General features: G+C 41.0%; 1 protein-coding gene across 3 annotated transcripts in view; it reads left to right on the plus strand.

The window, feature by feature from the left end:
• The first annotated feature begins 3,191 nt into the window (after positions 1-3,191).
• The window catches only part of LOC129821236 (disintegrin and metalloproteinase domain-containing protein 23-like), a 39,983-nt gene continuing 26,120 nt past the window's right edge, over positions 3,192-17,054 (plus strand). For 2 of the 3 annotated variants that reach the window (XR_008754285.1, XM_055878660.1), the window contains exons 1-8: positions 3,193-3,514; positions 4,384-4,610; positions 5,374-5,450; positions 9,936-9,999; positions 12,084-12,166; positions 12,311-12,374; positions 15,186-15,258; positions 16,889-16,956. Coding sequence is in view for 2 of the 3 variants with exons in the window: in XM_055878660.1 (XP_055734635.1) it covers positions 3,439-3,514; positions 4,384-4,610; positions 5,374-5,450; positions 9,936-9,999; positions 12,084-12,166; positions 12,311-12,374; positions 15,186-15,258; positions 16,889-16,956 (732 nt within the window). In the remaining variant the exon portion in view is untranslated. Of the gene's footprint in view, positions 3,515-4,383; positions 4,611-5,373; positions 5,451-9,935; positions 10,000-12,083; positions 12,167-12,310; positions 12,375-15,185; positions 15,259-16,888; positions 16,957-17,054 lie in introns of all 3 variants that reach the window. The other variant, XM_055878661.1, reaches the window with a different exon arrangement.

Here is a 17,054-nt window from a genome sequence, read left to right on the forward strand (position 1 = left end):
TCCTCGTTAGAGTCTGTGCGTAAACCCGTTACACCGTATAAATACTGGAGAGTTGGGTCGTTGTCCAAGTGGGCGCGTCCACTGACGCATCACTTGCACTGTATAGGAATGAGGAAAACGGGGTCCTGGCATGGGGAGGAAAGGAATGCCTTGTTTAAGAGAATAATCGCTAAATTACTTATATTAAACATTCCATTACTTATAGAATAGGTGAGGACAGATTTTCCGACTGGCTGACCACTAGCAATTCAATCTCAGAAGTTCCAAGCACCAGTAAGCCTATAGTACGCATGATTTACTGCAGTGTATGGTATTTAAAAAGAACATCAGGAAAATATACAGAGCAAGTCGAAATCAATAACACAAAAACGTCAGGTTTAGAGTAACCCTGGTCTTCTGGAATCCATTATATTGCATTCATTTATTGTTTTTACAATCTCTGAGCATATATGATTATCATCTTGTGCAGATACTAGATTTGATGTCAAGTATAAGTTAGGAAATTTAAATCCTCCGCATACCAAAAAAACCCTGCAAATGAAATCCCCCAAAGAAGTAATTAATGTGAAAAACGGCTTACTTTTACCACTCTTTGCCTCTTAAAATAACAAAACAGGCTTTTCTTTTTATCTCTGCCAAGCGACCCTAGCTGGCCATCCTACTGCGGCCCATTTAACCCAGAGGGAGGAGCTGTCAGATCCTGCAGGACCGATAGGGGGACAGTGTGTGTGTGTGTGTGTGTGTGTGTGTGTGTGTGTGTGTGTGTGTGTGTGTGTGTGTGTGTGTGTGTGTGTGTGTGTGTGTGTGTGTGTGTGTGTGTGTGTGTGTGTGTGTGTGTGTGTGTGTGTGTGTGTGTGTGTGTGTGTGTGTGTAAAATACTAAGAGTGTGTCTGTTTGTGTTTGTGTGTGTGTGCGCACGGTTGCGCAACAATCATAGATTTGATCAAGAGGCCTGCCGGTCGTGCCAGGCACACATGAGTAGTCCTGACAAACAATCCTCCTGGAGGATACTAAGTGCTAAGGAGGGTCTTACTGGAAGGATGGACAGCAATAGCCTATGGCAGCAAAATGCAGAGATGGTGCCCTCTAAAATGCCTGCATTTAAGGGTATTTGTAAAAAGAGGGTAGGGCCTACCTTCATACACTAGTTGTAAGAGCAACCCCTCATAGGGATAAAGTAAAGCAATGAATGTGACCATTTAATTATTTCTCACCCTATGTAATTACACACGGTTGGATACATTATTTGAACTGGACATACTGGGCACTACATTAAAATCATGATTGAAGTGCAGCTCTCTGTGTGGATTTTATTTACTGCTTAAAAGAGCGTGATGGACATGAAATCTGGAGGTGCCATGTGTTATGCAAAGGATACGCAAAGCTTTATCAAATATTTAAAAGACAGCAACGCAGCCTTAGTGAAGCAGACATACTCTCCCACTAGCTCCGATAGTAACTAGGATCTGTCTTGGGCAATTTTGTGTGATCTTTATGTGATATAGATCCTATCTGTATCACACAGAATTGCCCAAGACTGATCCTAGTTGGGTTGGCACTTTTTCATCTGAAGTAATTTGTCTGATTGGTATGATCCAAAATTAAGCTTTGCTCAGGTCAACCTATTTTATTCTATTTGTCTGAAATCAAATAAAGAATTTGAAAGATCAATGTTATTTTTTGAATTGAATGAAACGCCTCATCTGCATTCGCATATGGTGGGTGCATATGGTGGGTGCAATTTAGCGATGGCAACCTATCATAAGAGTTGGAGGCGTGGTCTATTGGGGGCGGGCTTTAAGTTTGTTATTTTTGGCCACCCGTGAGAATGAATGTCATTCCAGAAAATGTGCTCGGTTTTATTCTTGTTTATAAGTTCAGTTTACATTTGTGTATTGTAATACTAAAGATCATGGAAAGGTTACTATTGATGAGATGGTCACCATTTGGTTACAGTATTGTAACAAGTTAATGTGGAAATATAATGTAAAGAAAGTGTTTGGAGTCAATATTTCATGTTATGGAACCAACATAATATCTTGATTAACAGGAAATGTATTTAATTACTTGTAACCTAATTTAAGAAATGTGGATGGGTAATTCTGAAGTGTAAAATTAACTACTGTATAACTGGTTGTATACAATATATTGTACAGTATATTGTATGTATGCTATTTATTAGGTTTAACCAAAGTAAGTTGACATAGGTTGCAACTTGAAATATAGGTTAGTTAATAATCAAATATAACAGTTGAACAGGCATTGAATCATATATCTAGTTTCAACTAATGTCATTTAAAAAAATTGAGAACGCCTAACTCATTTACTTGCGACCAGTTGATGTAGTTATTTTTAGGTTGATCCAAAGAGTCATTTATTACAGTGTACCCCATTTAGGTTAGTCTATAGCAGGGTTTCCAAAACTAGGCCCGATGGACCCCAAGGTATGGACATTTTGGTTTTTGCCCGATCACTACACAGCTGATTCAAATAATCAACTAATCATCAAGCTTTGATCATTTGAACCAACTGTGTAGTGTTAGGGCAAAAAACAAAGCGGGCACCCCTTGGAGTCCCGAGGACTGAGTTTTGGAAATGCTGGTCTATAGACTTCGGTCAAGCAGGTAGCCTATTGGGCCAGTTACCAAAAGGTTGCTGGTTTGAATTGCCGAGCCGACTAGGTGAAAAATCTGTTGACGTGCCCTTGAGCAAGGCACTTAACCCCAATTGCTCCTGTAAATTGCTCTGGAGAGCATCTGCTAAATGACTAAAATATGATTTTTTTTTAAAGAAAAGCCAAGATGATTAACAAAACAATTAAATAATTCCCATCAAAATAGCTCTCCAACTGTTATGATGCTTACCAATTTGAGTTTAGACCGAGATAAACACTGTGGTGCAGAATACAGTAAAATACTCATCAGCCTTCAAAATACGTAGGCTAAATACATAGGCCACCATATCATAAAACTGCTCACCATTTACTTTGGACCATGTAAAATAGAGTGTGAATCAGAATAGGTATGACCTCATACACTATAGACAGAGTACATAATTGCAGCACGGATGTGATGCAGTTTATAAGCAGATGACCCGGGTTCTCTTCTCTATGAAAATCACCTGCATGTAGGCTACTTTAAGGCTCATGCACGAGCCTGTGCTATGTGCGCGCGGGCAAAGGGTGGACTTGTGTTGAATTGTGGCAGACTCGGCACTTGCGCGGATGCAGAATCAGGAGGAGTCTGCTCGTTGAATTCGAGTGGCTGGCCACCGCCTTCCATTCGCCCCCCCGCCCGTTGCTGCAGGAGTCCTCTCCCCCACTGACTGGATACATGAAGAATTACCCGTAAACGACATCTTCCCTGCAATAATGGGCCGCCAGCTAATTACTGCGTTGACGTGTTGATATAAAGATATTTCAGATATCAAATATGAATCATGCATTTGATATTTCTGGCAAATTTGCTCGTGAGCATTCTTGCGTCCTGGCTCCATCCATCCATAGCGGCAATTGGTATGTACTGCATATTCTTAGCCCAATCCTGTCCCTTCATAACGGTATCAGTTACATTTAATAACTCGCATGCTTCTTTGTGTCATTATCTAATATTTATGATAGATATGTTGGTTTTTCTCACTATGCCGTTTCTATTTTGTGACGGATCTGTCTGTGTCCGGAGGACAATTTAATATGCCGAGCCCTTTTAAGTGACGGTGAGAGAGGGGGCAGACGAAAGCACCTCAGCATCTTTTGTTCAGGTTTATGAACATGAAGTATAGCTAAATGAACCCGAGACAAATGTTTAAGATGAACTCGTTTTAGCTGTATAATTGTGTCTAATTATTAGTACCTCAAAGATCAAAACACCTTTATAAACTGCTGTTGCAGTTTACCTTAACGTTGACCTTAACAAGGCACTCCTTTATTATATTAAGCGCTAATTTAATTATGAATTGAACTGTTCTATTTTCATAGATTTCATTCGTAGAATAATATTCAACATAACAACATGAAGAAGCCTACCCAGTCGGTCATATTCAATTTATATTTCAAATATAGATTTTTGTAAAGCAATTTACACTATTTTGAGTTTATGTACATTTGTATTTAATTGTTTATGGGAATCCCCATATAATTATTTTTAGGTAGACCTTGAAAAAGGAATGTCATAGTTTACTGCCATACGCTAATGGTACACATACACAACATTATGCACTTAACTCTCTCAATTGTGTCCTGGAGGAATGGTGAAGTCATAATCACTTCCTGCAGTAGCAGCAATTGTTTACATGATTAGATTATGATTGACAGGCTTCCTTATGTTGGGGCTATGCAGAGTATAGACTGACTGTTATGCTCGTGTGGTATCTTCTCTTCTGCAGTTTCTCAAGGAGGAGAGAATGAGGTGGTTGAGAGGGACGCAGTGTCATTATTGTTGGAGCGAGAGGCAACTGCAGCAGCGGCCACAGACAACACAAGTCACCATGCGGCTGAGCATGTGATCACCTACCCCTCTCGGCTCATCTACTACCTGAACGAGGACTCAGAGAGCACTTACCATGACCTGGACACCCGGGCTAGGAACCAGGCCACAGAGGGTCATGATCAGGTAAGACTTTTGGTCAGAACTTGGGATTGTTATCCTATTGGGGAAAGGGGGATACCTAGTCAGTTGTGGAACTGAATGCATCTTCCGCATTTAACCCCTCTGAATCAGAGAGGGCTGCCATAATCAACATCCATGTCTTCAGCACCCGGGGAACAGTGGGTTAACTGCCATGCTCAGGGGCAGAACAACATATGTTTTACCTTGTCAGCTCAGGGATTTCATCCAGCAACCTTTCGGTTAGTGGCTCAACGCTCTAACCACTAGGCTACCTGCTGCCCCTGAACCTATTGGAGTGCAGTGGTGGTTATGCTTGCCAATGGCAGTACACTTGTCCATGTTGGCACACTGGATAAAGTAAACGGATGAATGGGTATAGTTTGATTTAAATGATAGAAGGAATCATCAATGAGAGCATTGTCTCGCTCTATCCTCCCCTCCTCTCCCATTTTATGAGGGCATTGCCCTATTTTACTTGATATGCAGGGGAGTTTCTTAACTTGGCTCGGCAGTGAAGTTGGCATGGCATTCCTTACAGTCATTACAGTTACAATTTCTCAATTAAATAACCATAGAAATAAGATTATAATTATATAACTATTAATAATAATAATACATGTGATTTTTATAGTGGTATCACTAGTCTTACCATTACCCTTACCAATGGCATCCATTCTCCCAATAAACCTACAATTAGAAAAGAAAACAGCCTGATAAAAACTGAAAACAAGGACCTGTGATGTTGTTAACATTCTCTCTCCCACAGGCAGTCCACCTTGCTCAAGCCAGTTTCCAGTTAGAGGCCTTTGGCTCCAGATTTGTACTGGACCTAACGTTAAACAAGTAAGTGTTTTTTCTACTTCATACCTTGCTTCTCTTACTCAATACGGTTTGGTTAGCAGGCGGATCTTTTAGCTTATGAAATAGGTGTGGGTATTAGCTAACAGTGATGGATATAGGCATTTGGGTGTTGCCCAGCTCTTGTTATTTCATGGTGTACAGCAGAGAGGTCATTTTATATAAACATAAGGAGTAATTTTCTGAACAGTCTTCCATTTTCATTCAGATCCAGTCTGTGGAACACATCCAACTACAATTTCTGTTATCAAGGTCATGGTCACAACAGTAGCCACGTTCTGCAGGGCCACCGTGCTAGACTCATTGATACGGAGAGCACCATGTTGGGCTGGATGGGTCATCTTTAAATCAAAGTGACAGGTCCCCATGATTCCAAGGGAGTTGTAGGTGATTTTCCTCGTAATGAGTAATGTAAGTAGTACATAGTACTAGTAACTAGTAATGAGGTGTACTATCGGTCAGGTTAATGCAGGGCCTCATGAGCCTTTGCTATGGTGATTGAACAGGTCCTCTTGGCAGAGACTGCCTGTGTGTCTCATCAATGGTAGACCTCATGTTGTGTTCACCATCAGTCTTCTCAGAGCTGTCACATGAAGAACATTAGCTCCTATGACCGTGAACATACATTATGTTGTGGGCTGATTATAATATCCTAAAGCTAAATGAACACTCAATGGAGACTCTTGGCAGCCATTGACCTTTGAAGGTAGTGTGGTTTGGTGACCATGTGTAGGAAGGTAGTAGAGATGGGGGAAGTGGTCATGGTGACCAATGCTGTCAGAGGAGATGGGATGATACACACACACACAATAAACTACAGCAGGAAGCATGAGGGGTCGGTGCCCTGTCCCTGACCTGATAACTTAACCATCTCCTGGCCTCACAACACAAACTAGTTTTCCTGTTACTCTCAGTCCCAACAGTCAGGCTTTGAACAATAGCATTTAATCAAGAGAAAATGTGTTTTTGATCAGACAATAATTACACAATAAGTAACCTTGTGGAAGTGAAGAGAAGCTGTTCTTTGTGACCAGATCCTATGTTGTTTTCATTGATTGTGAGTATTATGTGAGTGTGACTTTTTGGTGCAGGTCTTTATAGTCTGTGTCTATGGGTAGGATGAATTCTGCTCACTGTTGTAGCTGTGAGAATGCTGATCTAAATATAGATAGGTCTGCAACCTGCCAATGGGTGCAACTTGTACTGCTTGCTGTTCCTCTTACTTCTGCACCTGGAGAACATATTTTCAGCATAATAGAGTTGACTATTTTTAAAGGGATACTTCGGGATTTGTCTACTTCCCCAGAGTCAGATGAACTTGTGGATGCCATTTTATGTATCTCTGTCCAGTATGAAGGAAGTTGAAGGTAGTTTTGCGAGCCAATGCTAACTACCATTAGCGCAATGACTGGAAGTCTATGGGTATCTGCTAGCCGTTAGCGCAATGACTGGAAGTCTATGGGTATCTCCTAGCCGTTAGCACAATAACTGGAAGTCTAGCAGATACCCTTAGACTTGCACTAACACTATTTAGCAATTGTGCTAGCGCTAGTTAGCAACTTCCCAAATCCCAAGGTATCCCTTTAACAGTGAACTGTGTTTTATTGTCATTTCAATGTCAAAACCGATATAGTTTTCATGGAAAACCTATATGCAGATGGTTTAATGTAGGTCTAGATTGAGTATCTACTGGTCTCATAATATCTCTGTGTTTTAATTAGCATTGATCTGGGGCTGATTCAGTCATGCAGTGGTCTGGGCTGCAGTACAGTATGTCTTGTCCTCCCTTTCCCAGAGCATCACTATTCAATTAGGCGCAGACTGATTATTTCCATGTGCCAGGGCTATAGCAATGATAGCATCATGTGTCATTGGGGAATTTGGGCTGGAGCTGGTCTTTCGCCAGGCCCCAGAACCTCCTGCAGTTTCTGGTCTTTCCCCTCTCCTCTACCACTGCGTTGTGTAACTCAGTCTCCTGTGGACTCAAATACCTCAGGGTAGGACTCCTTGGCCCCAAACACATAAACACTCTCATACACACTGGCTGCACATTACACATTGCGACATGTACTTCTCCGGCCTCCCTTCTCTACACACACACATACACACACTTCGGTACACTCACGTTCCACTGCTCCAGCCCTCCACACTCTGCAATGCCGCACTCTCCCCTCTCTCCCCTCCACGCACTTTCTCTCTCTCTCTCTTCCTCACTCACTCACACATATACACACACTCTGTCTCTGTCTCACACATATATACATGCATGCACGCACACATACACACATTTTCTCTCACGTACACAGACATTCACACACACACTCACAGTGCTGTGGCACACTCTCCTCTCCCTGCCTCATACGTCAAGCTAAAAATAGCCCCTCACTCAGGAATCTCTCACAGACACTGCACTGGTGCTTTGACTCTCTCTCTCTCTCTCTCTCTCTCTCTCTCTCTCTCTCTCTCTCTCTCTCTCTCTCTCTCTCTCTTTCTCTCTCTCTCTACACTCAACTGTGCACAGCACTTCCAGCCCACTCGCTGAGCAACGCTTCAAAATGTCACACACGTACAGTACATTTCCAAAGACACTTCTTTTGTAATTTTTTTCTACTTTTCTGCAGCAAAAGGTGCTGTATGTCCAGGGGTGGGAGGGTGTTTTGAATGAGATCTACAAGGTTACCCCGAAAAGCGCCATTGTGGCAGAAATGTCAGTCTCTTGAAGTCAGTCGTCAGCTAACAGATTGAGTGTGTGTAACGGTGTGGTGTGACATGGCTCGCTGAGTCAGACGGTGGGAACAGCCTGGAGGACAGTGGTGCTCAAGGTGAAGCAAAAGCCTCACACAATCATTTATCATGTCTTGCTTCATTGACACCATTTTGAAAAGGGATATGATATCCTTAGTTACTTGTATCAATGTCATACCTGTCATGGCTGTTGTTCTATGTTCTTTGCCTGTCATGGCTGTTTTTCTATGTTCTTTGCCTGTCATGGCTGCTTTTCTATGTTCTTTGCCTGTCATGGCTGCTTTTCTATGTTCTTTGTCTGTCATGGCTGCTTTTCTATGTTCTTTGCCTGTCATGGCTGTTGTTCTATGTTCTTTGCCTGTCATGGCTGCTTTTCTATGTTCTTTGCCTGTCATGGCTGCTTTTCTATGTTCTTTGCCTGTCATGGCTGCTTTTCTATGTTCTTTGCCTGTCATGGCTGCTTTTCTATGTTCTTTACCTGTCATGGCTGCTTTTCTATGTTCTTTGCCTGTCATGGCTGCTTTTCTATGTTCTTTGCCTGTCATGGCTGCTTTTCTATGTTCTTTGTCTGTCATGGCTGCTTTTCTATGTTCTTTGCCTGTCATGGCTGTTGTTCTATGTTCTTTGCCTGTCATGGCTGCTTTTCTATGTTCTTTGCCTGTCATGGCTGCTTTTCTATGTTCTTTGCCTGTCATGGCTGCTTTTCTATGTTCTTTGCCTGTCATGGCTGCTTTTCTATGTTCTTTACCTGTCATGGCTGCTTTTCTATGTTCTTTGCCTGTCATGGCTGCTTTTCTATGTTCTTTGCCTGTCATGGATGCTTTTCTATGTTCTTTGCCTGTCATGGCTATTTTTCTATGTTCTTTGCCTGTCATGGCTGCTTTTCTATGTTCTTTGCCTGTCATGGCTGCTTTTCTATGTTCTTTGCCTGTCATGGCTGCTTTTCTATGTTCTTTGCCTGTCATGGCTATTTTTCTATGTTCTTTGCCTGTCATGGCTGCTTTTCTATGTTCTTTGCCTGTCATGGATGTTCTTTCTAATCAATGTACTTACTCATTTTAGAAAAAGTATTTGTTTTTGAAATAATGATACAATTTTAAATTATGAGTTGTTTTAGATATTCTCTTGCTCTAGATGGTGTTTAAAGGTTAGAATAGATTTGTCATTGGTTTGAACTCCAAAAGAGCATTTCTCCTTGTTTGTTCACTAAATGACAGCTTTGTGATGGATTCTCTATCCCTTTTTTGGAAGCAGTCTGTCACGACTGTGTGTTGACTGTCTTTCATACTCTTTCAGAGTATGCAGCTTGGTGTATTTATGCTGTATTATACTGTACGTATCTTATACATATTATTGTACTGTCTCAACCACCTGGCAGCCTAACAAAAATAATGTTTCCCTCCCCCCTCTCCTCATTCGAACTGAAGCATCTTACCTACTCTTTTTATAGCTGCACAGTATTCAACGTTTAAGCTACCTTTTTAACTGTGAGATGGTGTGGGTGTATTTTAAGTTCATGTGGGTGTATTTGACGTTGGGTTTTTGAAGAGGATTACCTAAGGTTTGTGGTGATTGTTGAATGTAGCTGTTTAACAGGATACACGCATTTAACCCGCCAAGTAAGTCACAGTACTAGGCCAGACCACAGCCAGACGGTTAGGGCAGCAGGTCATCACTACAGACACACATGTCACTAACCCACACCCTTCTCCTTTTACTTCCTAGTGACTTGTTGTCGTCGGATTATGTGGAGATCCACTATGAAGAGGGTAAACCTGTTCTATCAAAGGTAACATCTCCAGTCAGAACACAGACTCTGTTTGGGTACCTGTTTTTCTTTTTCTTTTTTTTCAGAGTAGCCTAATTGGTTCCCTGTGGAAGGTACAGGGCCTGCAGCTGTTACAGGATGTATTGTTTTGTTTAACTGTGGCTAGTTAGGGGCAATCAAAGAACAAGTGGAGAGTTAAAGCAAAATGCAGAAAAATGCTTAAAGACATCCAAACTATTCATCCTACTATGTTGACAGGACCACTGGGGTTCACAGACATGAAAATAAATAAAATGGCATTGTATAGTACAGAGGTACTTTGACATTTCTATTTTGATGTTATTTATTGACTTGGTCTTGATGTATCCTGACATTGCTGTTATTGATTACCATTAGCTAACCTCATCAAATCAATGGTGCTCCATCATCAGTACAACTATACTTTATCTTATCCACACTGATGTTGTGTAAGTGATGCATCTGTTTTAGTGATGTAAGAGAAAGACCGAGGGAAGGAGGGAGGGATAGACTGCTAGCAAGAGAGAGGTAAAAGAGGCTAGAGATGTGATAGTTGGCTGATGTGTGCCTGTGTTAGTTACTGTACTGCTGCTGCTGCTGCTGGTGTTGCTGAATCAGGTTGAGGCAGAGGGGCTGGGCTGGGCACAGTGGAGCTAGCTGACTCAGCACAGCTCCACTCCGCTCCCCTGCAGCCTCCTGTCTCTCCTGCCTGCCTGGCTGCCTGGAACCCAGGTCACGTGACAGGGGAGCTAGAGACGCTGGTGCTCTGCAGTAGCTATGCAGTGTGGGATGGTGGGAGTGAAAGAGAGAGTGTCCTCTGCTCACCCTGGGCCTAGTTGATAACTGAGTCACAAATGAGGGAGAGGGCGAGGGAAAGTGATGTGGACCATTGAGGTCTGAAGAAGAACAGTCATTAGTTTGAGGCCCACCACCACAACCCACACTGCAGAAAGATATTATTTATAAATGTGAGCTGAATGCGTAAACCAGGCTGCAGATGACATATTGCACACATTTATTGTCTCTCCAACTGAATAAACAGTCAAAGTCGACAATGTTGCAATAATCCATCAAATACACCCTAGGCCTAGTTGAAAGTAGGCTACTCCATCTGAGTTACGTTGCATTGCTATATATTGACTCATATGGTAAAGCTGTGAATGTGATAAGTACGCCATGTATGTATTTGTTTGATGAATATTTTGAAGGAAGCTCCACTCCAAACCCATGGAGTAATGTTGGTATGTACACTCAGTGGCCAGTTTATTAGGTGCACCACCCCGTTCACGAAAATGGTTTGCTCCTACTGACAGTGAGTTACATGGCCGTGGCTTGCTATATAAAGCGGGCAGACAGGCATCGAGTCATTCAGTTACTGTTCGATTGAATGTTAGAATGGGCAAAACAAGTGACTTAAGCGACTGAGCATGGCGATGATTGTCAGTAGCAGGCCCGCCAGTTCCAGTATGTCAGAAACGTCCGGCCTCCTTGGCTTTTCACGGATGACAGTGAAAATAATGGCAAATAACGGCACAGTACAACGGTGGTGTGCAGAACGGCATCTCGGAACACACAACTCGTTGGTCCTTGTCACGGATGGGCTACTGCAGCAGACGACAACACCGGGTTCCACTCCTATCAGCTAAAAACAAAAAGAAGCGGCTCCAGTGGGCACGTGATCACCAAAACTGGACAACTGAGGAGTGGAAAAAAATTGCCTGGAACCAACAAATCCTGGTTCCTGTTGCTTCATGCTGATGGCAGAGTCAGGAATTGGCGTAAGCAGCATAAGTTCATGGCCCCATCCTTCCAAGTGTCAATGGTACAGGCTGGTGGCAGTGGGTTATTGGTGTAGGGAATGTTTTCCTGGCACACGTTAGGTCCCTTGATACCAATTGAGCAATGTTTCCATGCCCTGAACAATTCAGGCTTTTCTGGGTGTTTTTCTGGAGGCAACCCCATGCTAGATGTGTGTACCTAATAAACTGGCCACTGAGTGTACAGTATATGTCTCATATTTGCCCTCTGCTCTACAGTAGGTGATGTTGTATAAGTATTGTATAAATGTTGTTTCTGTGTTTCCTCAGGGTGGTGAGCACTGTTACTACCACGGCCAGGTGAGGGGGGAAGATGACTCTAATGTGGCCTTGTCTACCTGCAATGGGCTGCAGTAAGTGAACACCAGCAGTTTTACATAAAAGTCCGTGCACGGAATACTTGTAGATATCGGTGCTTTCCACAGCTGCTATTGACTTAGTATTGACTGTCTTCTCTCTTCACTTTTCCTCTCGCTCCCTCTCTCTTTACCTGACAGCGGAATGTTTGATGATGGACTCTATGTGTATCTAATTGAGCCTTTGCAACAGACTCACTCAATTGTAAGTTCTTCCTCATATTTAGGTTTTTCAAAAGCTTTGCTACACAAATACTATTTGTTCTACCTCTACTTGTGCTACTGCTAGGATCGCTTCTGCCACTTTTACTGTTACTAAAGCCTCCTTTTTCCTGTAAAGCACATTAGGTTATCTAGTAAAGATTGTATGTTTGCCATTGACAAGGGTGTTCTTGTTTTTAAAGGAAGTCCATGGTTTACAATAGTGAAGGACATAATGATAACAAAGTGCTGCAAGTGTGGAAATGGTTATACCTCACTAATCTGTATTGAGCTTTTCCAAAAGTTATATAAGCATAGAATGTACAGTGCCTTCAGGAAGTATTCACACCCCTTGACTTATTCCACATTTTGTTGTGTTACAGCCTGAACTCAAAATTGATTAAAAAAAAACAAGTATCACCCATCTACACACAATACCCCATTATGACAAAGTGAAAACATGTTTTTAGAAATTCTTGCAAAACAAACAAACAATGAAATACAGAAATATCTAATTTACATAAGTATTCACATCCCTGAGTCAAGACATGTTAGAATCTTCGTTGGTTTAAAAATAATCACTTCTACTTTAAGTTAGAGGCCAGGAAATAGATAGGTGATTACAGCTGTGAGTCTTTCTGGGTCTTGAAGTTCTTTGCACACCTGGATTGTACATTTGCCCATAATTCTTTTCAAAATTCTTCAAGTTCTCTCAAGTTGGTTGTTGACAATATTTTTTTTTATTATTTAAAAAAAAAATATTTGTATTTTTTTAAATAATTGTTTTTTATTATTAACCCATCCACCATCCCCTCTCTTCGGAGGACACATATATTTTGGGGTGCTTACAGGTTCTGATACATATACATACATTTTACATATACATTTTACATATACATTTTACACATACATTTGACATATACATTTTACACATACATTTGACATACATTTTACACATATATTTTACATATACGGTACTTTTATGTACAGCAATCACATAACAATAATACGTTACCAACATAAGCTCTTTAATCCCTCCCTTCAGCCACTCTCAGCCCATCCCACCTAACACCCTAGACCCTCTTTTGGTTTCCATGTTCCATATATTTTTCAATTGTGCTGTGATGTTTTACATACATGTTGAACCTTTCTAATTCCTAGTATCCACCGATTGTGAGCTAAAGATGAGAACCTTTCCTTACGAGTATTATTATATTATTTATTGACTGACTATGGTTTTCCAAATCGCCCAACACTGCTATTTGTAAGGTTAATTTTAAGTGAATGTTGTGATTTTTTAAGTGAATGTTGTGAGCAGAAACAAGCTACATAGGGGCAATACCAGAATAAATGATCTAGTGATTATGTCTCTTCGCAGCAAAATCTACAGAGCTGAGAGTTTTGTATGCCCGATATTGTTGACCATTGCTAGACAGCCATTTTCATGTCTTGACATAGATTTTCAAGTCGATTTAAGTAAAAACTGTAACTAGGCCACACAGGAACATTCAATGTTGTCTTGGTAGGCAACTCCAGTGTATATTTGGCCTTGTGTTTTAGGTAAATGCCCTGCTGAAAGGTGAATTTGTCTCCCAGTGTCTGTTGGAAAGCAGACTGAACCAGGTTTTCCTCTAGGATTTTGCCTCTGCTTAGCTCTATTCTGTTTATTTTTATCATACCCATAACACGATTCAGTATATTTATGTATTTAGTACATGAAGTTCCTTTCTTTGCCACATTTTTTGCATTATTACTTTAGTGCATTGTTCCAAACAGGATGCATGTTTTTGAATATCTTTTTTTCTGTACAGGCTTCCTTCTTTTCGCTATGTCATTTAGGTTAGTATTGTGGGGTAACTACAACGTTGTTGATTCATCCCCAGTTTTCTCCTATCACAGGTATTACATTTTGTAACTGTTTTAAAGTTACCACTGGCCTGAAATCCCTGAGCAGTTTCCTTCCTTTCCGGCAACTGAGTTAGGAAGGACACCTTTATCTTTGTAGTGAATGGGTGTATTGATACACCATCTGAAGTGTAATGAATAACTTCACCATGCTCAAAGAAATATTCAATGTCTGCTTTTTTTCAAGGAATTGGAAAACCTCCCTGGTCTTAGTGGTTGAATCTGTTGGAAATTCACTGCTCGACTGAGAGACCTTACAGATAACTATATGTGTGGGGTACAGAGATGAGGTAGTCATTCAAAAATCATATTAAACACTATTATTGCACACATAGTGAGTCCATACAACTTATTATGTGACTTGTTAAGCACTTGTGTACTCCTGAACTTATTTAGGCTTGCCATAACAAAGGGGTTGAGTACTTATTGACTCAATACATTTCATTTTTTCATATTTTATTAATTTGTAAACATTTCTAAAAACATAATTCCACTTTTACATTATGGGGTATTGTGTGTCGGCCAGTGATACAAAATCTCAATTTAATACATTTTAAATTCAGGCTGTAACACAACAAAATGTGGAAAAAATAAATGGCTGTAATACTTTGTGAAGCCATAAGTCAAGGTCCATGATGCAAATGGAAAGAATAATGGTAATGATAATGATAATGTAGTAAGCTTAATAAAGTATTGAGTTTTACATGTCTACTTTAAATATTGATTGATGTTGACTAGTTGTGAAAATGAGATCATGTTCCTTGTCATGCAGACCAATGTCGATGCCCTCCGAGCCAGCCAGTCTCTACCCCGTTATGACCTATCTTTTGTAACTTGACCCCTGTTCCCTGTTCCCTGTATCCACCACATTTATCACACCCTTGCTGACGGTTAATGGTTTCCCTCACAGGATACAGCTGCACGACCCCACTCACTGAGCAGGAGGCCCACCCTCCAGAGGAACAATGACCAAGAGGAACTGGGTAATGAGTTATGCATCTTTCTGTCATCATGAATCTTGCATAACCTCTAAGAGGCCTCCACCACTTTACATCAACACTCTCAAGGCCTGTCTACCTGACATTCCAAAACCGTTCTTATCCTCTCCTACTAACGCTAACATTAGGTTCCCCATATGACAGCTCTAGACCTGGGTGAAATACATATACACATACTTTCAAATAGCTGTGTTGCGCTTGATTTGGTTTGCCCAGTAGGTTGGAACCAATGGAGTGAAAGGGAAAGGGGGATACCTAGTCAGTTGTACAACTCAATGCCTTTAACTGAAATGTGTCTTCCGCATTTAACCCAACCCCTCTGAATCAGAGAGGTGCGGGGGGCTGCCTTAGTGAAGAACAAACTCTAAGGTAAATCAATTGTCTTTTATATGTATTTGACCTATGCATACTTCAATGTATTTGACCTATGTATTTGACCCAGATCTGGACTGTGTCACAGGACACAGCAGGTTTCCCTCCTATGGCAGCTGTATCTTGCCCTATACATTGGTGTGTTTCTCTTCCCGGGTCCAGAGGTCCAATGCAGCCATTTTTATCTCAATATAAAATCATTTCTGGGTAACATTGAAAGTAGCTTGCTAGCTAGGTTTCCATCCAATTGGCGACAGATGTTCATGCAAACTGACTTGTTGGAGATAAAAATCACTGCATAATGACGTAGTGCACCCAAAATGTACTTTTTAGTTGAAGTTAAAAATCTAAAGTTCAATTTGATTCCATCGCATTTTCAACTCTAACCGATAATTGTCACAAAAACTGTTGTGTTAAATAGAAAATGTGCCTACTCTGGTCTTGGTACCTGGGCTCTAGCAAACAGCTCGCAGATACAGTAGGCTAGTCTACATGATGAGATAATTATGGATACGAGCAAAAATATTTGTATTTGTCAAGCGGCAGTCAAGCATCGATCATCATTTCAACAGAATAAGACCGTTGATATTTATTGGAAAGGAGCATCAAGCTTATCACCTTGCACTTTCACCACCCTGTGAAGTTCATCATAACTTATTTAATCTGTAGCCTAATAAACTGTATGGTTTCCTGAGGATCACACGATGATATAGTGTGTGGTCCCACCGCCATTTCTCGCAATTGTACCAACACAAAAAGATCCCACCATATCGAACAAACTAATTATCTTTCCTTATTTATTCAGTTGTATCGAAACTTCCTGTTTTCATCACAACTGTCATGATTTTTTTTATACAGTATGACTGTTTTCAATTAAACTTGTCAAAAATAAACAAAATAGCTTCTTAGCAAAGAGCCATTTTTCAAGAAATAATTTTCCTAGGACTGTCTGGGAGTGGTCTGAGTGGGAAGGGGAAAACAGAAAAAGAGCTGTTATTAGCAGAGAGGTTTGGAACTCTCTTTCTTATTGGTCTATTAACTAATTCACTGCCTGGTGATGTCACCAGGCAGGCCAAAGCTCCATCCCAACAAAACAGGCTGAAATTTCACTTCAATAACATTATCATAATTTTCACAATTTCACAGTATTATTCCAACCTCATAGCGTGGAAATATATATAACATACAGGCAAATCACATTTCTGACTGCACTGGGCCTTTAATGTGTTCTCTGTCTCTCTAGTGGAGGAGGAGCAGCTGCTTTCGGAGCTGGATGACATGTCCTGGCTGAAGCGCAGGAAAAAGCGGGCTGTAAGTCTGTGACCTCATCAGTCCCTTAAAAGGATTTTGTAACACACTCCACCTACTGTAAGTTCATTCACTCCTGCTGTATTATGTAGTGTGTTAAG

Source organism: Salvelinus fontinalis, chromosome 23 (genome assembly GCF_029448725.1).
Source record: "Salvelinus fontinalis isolate EN_2023a chromosome 23, ASM2944872v1, whole genome shotgun sequence".
Lineage (NCBI taxonomy): Eukaryota > Metazoa > Chordata > Actinopteri > Salmoniformes > Salmonidae > Salvelinus > Salvelinus fontinalis.